Below are 3,361 nucleotides of genomic sequence, written 5' to 3' on the forward strand. Positions count from 1 at the left end.
CACCCCCACCTCCCCACCCCGTCCTCCAGCGGGACCTGTACATGAAGGCGGAGCCCCCGATGCCCCCCTACGCTGCCATGGGGCCGGGGCTGGTGCCCGCCGACCTGCACCACACGCAGCAGTCCCAGATGCTGCACCAGCTGCTGCAGCAACATGGAGCTGAGTAAGATGGGGCTCCCCCTCCCCGGGGGGGAAGATGAGGTGGGGGGTCAGGGAGCAGCAGGCCGGACAGAGGTGGAGGTGGGCACGGGGCGAACCCAGGAAGGCAGGAGGCTCAGACCCCAGGACATAGGGTCAGGGTATGTGTCCGCCTGTGCCCAGCAAGGCGGCAGGTATTCCAGCCACGGCCGAGTGCTCACGGCTGCCTTGCCGGGCAGGCGTGGCCACCCCGTTGTCCGCCTGGGAACCTGGGCTCTAGGTCACGGAACAGGAAGGACGGAGTGGAGATTTGCACCTGGGCTGTGCTGTTCCCCGGCACCGGTGACTTCCCAGCCGCACGGAGCCCTGGGCTCTGAGGAGGTGCCGGGCGTGGACCCGAGCTCCCTGCTCTGCCTCCAACCTGCAGAATTGCCATTTCATGTTTTACACATTGAGATTTAAATATATATATATCTTTATTGATTTCAAATAGGGAGAGGGAGAAAGAGACAGAAACATCAATGATCAGAGAGACTCATTGACCGGCTGCCTCCTGCACACCCCCTACTGGGGACCAAGCCTGCAACCCAGGCATGTGCCCTGACCTCCTGGCTCATAGGTCGACGCTCAACCACTGAGCCACACTGGCCGGGCTACCCGTTGCTATCTCCTGAGAGGTTTAGTTCAAGGAGAGATTCCGCTGCCAAAACTTTTTGTCAAGCAGGAGAAGGGGTGCTGTGCAGCCCCCCACATTTCAGCCCCGTTCCAAGAAACGCTCCTTCCTGCCTCTGTGGCCCGTGGGGTGCTCTGCAGAGGCTCCCCTGGGGGTAACACGGGGTGACATGGGTGACAGCGCAGGGGAGGACAGCCTCCTCCGTCCCCCGGTTCTGCGCCCTCCGTGTGCCAGGCCCCGTGCGGTGCGACAGGGACACACAGGCAAGTCCGGTGTGGCTCCTGCCACCTGGCTTCCACAGTTTGGGGGTAGGGCAGGTGCGGAACCAGGGAATGCAGCACAGAATGATGGGGAGCCCTGCGGAGGCCAAGCCGGGGGGGCTTCCTGCAGGAGGTGTCCTCCAGGCTGGGCATATCCGCACAAACGGTGGAGAGGGAGGCTGGGCACTGCCTGGGGGGAGGGGCTCCGGGGGAGCCAGCCCCCCATGGTGCACACCTCTGTCCCTTCAGGCTCCCCACACACCCCTCCAAGAAGAGGAAGCACTCGGAATCGCCCCCCAACACCCTCAATGCCCAGATGCTGAACGGAATGATCAAACAGGAGCCTGGGACCGTGACAGCCCTGCCCGCGCACCCCCCGCGAGCCCCCTCCCCGCCCTGGCCTCCCCAGGGCCCCCTCTCCCCAGGCCCTGGCTCCTTGCCTCTCAGCATCGCCCGGGTCCAGACACCACCTTGGCACCCGCCAGGTGCCCCCTCGCCAGGTATGAGGCTGGCCTGCAGGGCCCTGCCGGGGGCAGCCCTTCAGGTTGGGGAGTGGGGCGCAGGGCCCACATAGCATTCCCCCCTCCAGGTCTCCTGCAGGACAATGACAGCCTCAGTGGCTCCTACCTGGACCCCAACTACCAGTCCATCAAGTGGCAACCACATCAGCAGAACAAGTGGGCGACCCTGTACGACGCCAACTACAAGGAGCTGTGAGTGAGCTGTGCGCCCCTCCACCCTCCTGGCCACACCGCCATCTGGGGCCCACCCGCCTGACACCGTGGTCCTAGAGCAGGGCCTGGAGCACACTGGGGACCAGGTGGCCCACTTACAGGAGAGCAGACAGGCTCCGGGCAGAGCTAGGACAGTGCTCAGGGTTCCTGACTCCTGGGCCAGCCCGAGGCCTCCTTAAGAAGGTGGTGCCTGCCAGGGAGGGGCGAGTCAGGGCTCCTCCTCCCCTGCCCCCTCCCCCTCCTCCTGCTGCATTCCAGGAAGGTAGCAGGAAGCTGAGTGTTAGGAAGCCCTTCCCGCAGACCCTCCCCGGAGGAGGGGGGGACTGGTCAGGGGCTGCCTGGATTCTTAGCCCTTCCTCAGCACCCACCTGGCTCAGCTTCCCGGCCTGGCCAGGAGCACTGGGACTCTCCCCTCGCTCCCGCGGGGGCCGGCGAGGGCTGAAAGTGTGGCCCCCACAACTCGCTTGACCATGGCCAGGCCTGGGCAGGGTGGCTGGGCGTAGGCCCTGTCACCGCTGAGACCAGCCTCCTGGAGTCGGGCACCCGGGCTCTGTGGGTCTCCTACCCAGAAGCCCTCGGGCCTAGGGGCTGTCCAGTTGCTCCGGTGGCTGAAGGGGCCCTGAGACCCTGCCAAGGTTGAGGGGAGGTGTTTGGGGGTCCAGCCCCTATGGCCTGGTGCGGACCCCCACTCCTAGTTCTGGGCCAGCCCTGCCACCCCAGGCCCCCAAGGCCAGGAAGCTGGCAGCCGGGGCTCCAGTGTGGCCCCGGGCACTTCCTGGGTGTTTCTCTGGCGCAGTCAGGTGGGCGGGGCCCCGGGAGGGAGAAGCAGGGAGCCCTGGGCCTTCCTGTCGACATTACAGGCCCGGAGTCCTTTTCCCGCCCCTTGGAGCCATTCTCCCTGCCCAGCTTCCTCCAGGCAGGCACCGGGCCTGGGGGGCACTGCTTGTGCCTGGGGCTTTGGGTGAGGGCGGGCCACGCTGTAATCGCTCTCTTTCCTGCCACCTGGAGGCCCCCCAAAGGGTACAGACTTGGAACACTTTCTCAGCAACAGATGGGTAAACTGAGGCTGGGTCCAGCTGCCCAGAGTGCCCCCGTCCTGTCCCCCCGGGCATACAGGAGTCAGAATGAGGATGTTTGGGGGCTGGAGGGAGCCTGTGGGCAGGGGCTGGGCCAGCTCCTGGCGCCTGGTTCCACCGTTTCCATGGCTACCAGCTGTCAGCCGCAGTGAGGCTCTGCAGACCATCCCCTCTAACCCCATCTCCCACGAGGGCGGGGGCTTCGGAAGTGTTACGGGGAGGAATCAAGTGTGGTGAGGGGCCCCCAAGCCCCCCCAGGAGTTCCCTCCCATCTGGTGGGCTCAGGTCTCCGGCCGTGTTTCCCTCCTCCCCAGCGTGGTTGGTCCCAGGCACGTAGAGGAAAGAACAGTGACTGAGGGGGTGGCAGGCCTGAGCCCAAATCCCCCTGGAACTCAGTTTCCATTTCTGAGAAGTGGGGGCAGCCCCGTGATCTGGGGTTCAGGGTAGGAAATCGGCCCGCCGGTGTGGGGGGGACGGACG

General features: G+C 65.5%; 1 protein-coding gene across 1 annotated transcript in view; it reads left to right on the plus strand.

Moving 5' to 3' along the window:
* Positions 1 to 3,361, plus strand: part of MYRF (myelin regulatory factor) — a 24,790-nt gene that overhangs the window by 8,596 nt on the left and 12,833 nt on the right. The window contains 4 exon segments of the mRNA XM_014544544.1: positions 3 to 163; positions 1,321 to 1,571; positions 1,661 to 1,784; positions 2,064 to 2,067. Coding sequence (XP_014400030.1) covers positions 3 to 163; positions 1,321 to 1,571; positions 1,661 to 1,784; positions 2,064 to 2,067 — 540 coding nt within the window.

This window comes from Myotis brandtii, unplaced genomic scaffold, assembly GCF_000412655.1.
Source record: "Myotis brandtii unplaced genomic scaffold, ASM41265v1 scaffold369, whole genome shotgun sequence".
NCBI classification, from domain to species: domain Eukaryota; kingdom Metazoa; phylum Chordata; class Mammalia; order Chiroptera; family Vespertilionidae; genus Myotis; species Myotis brandtii.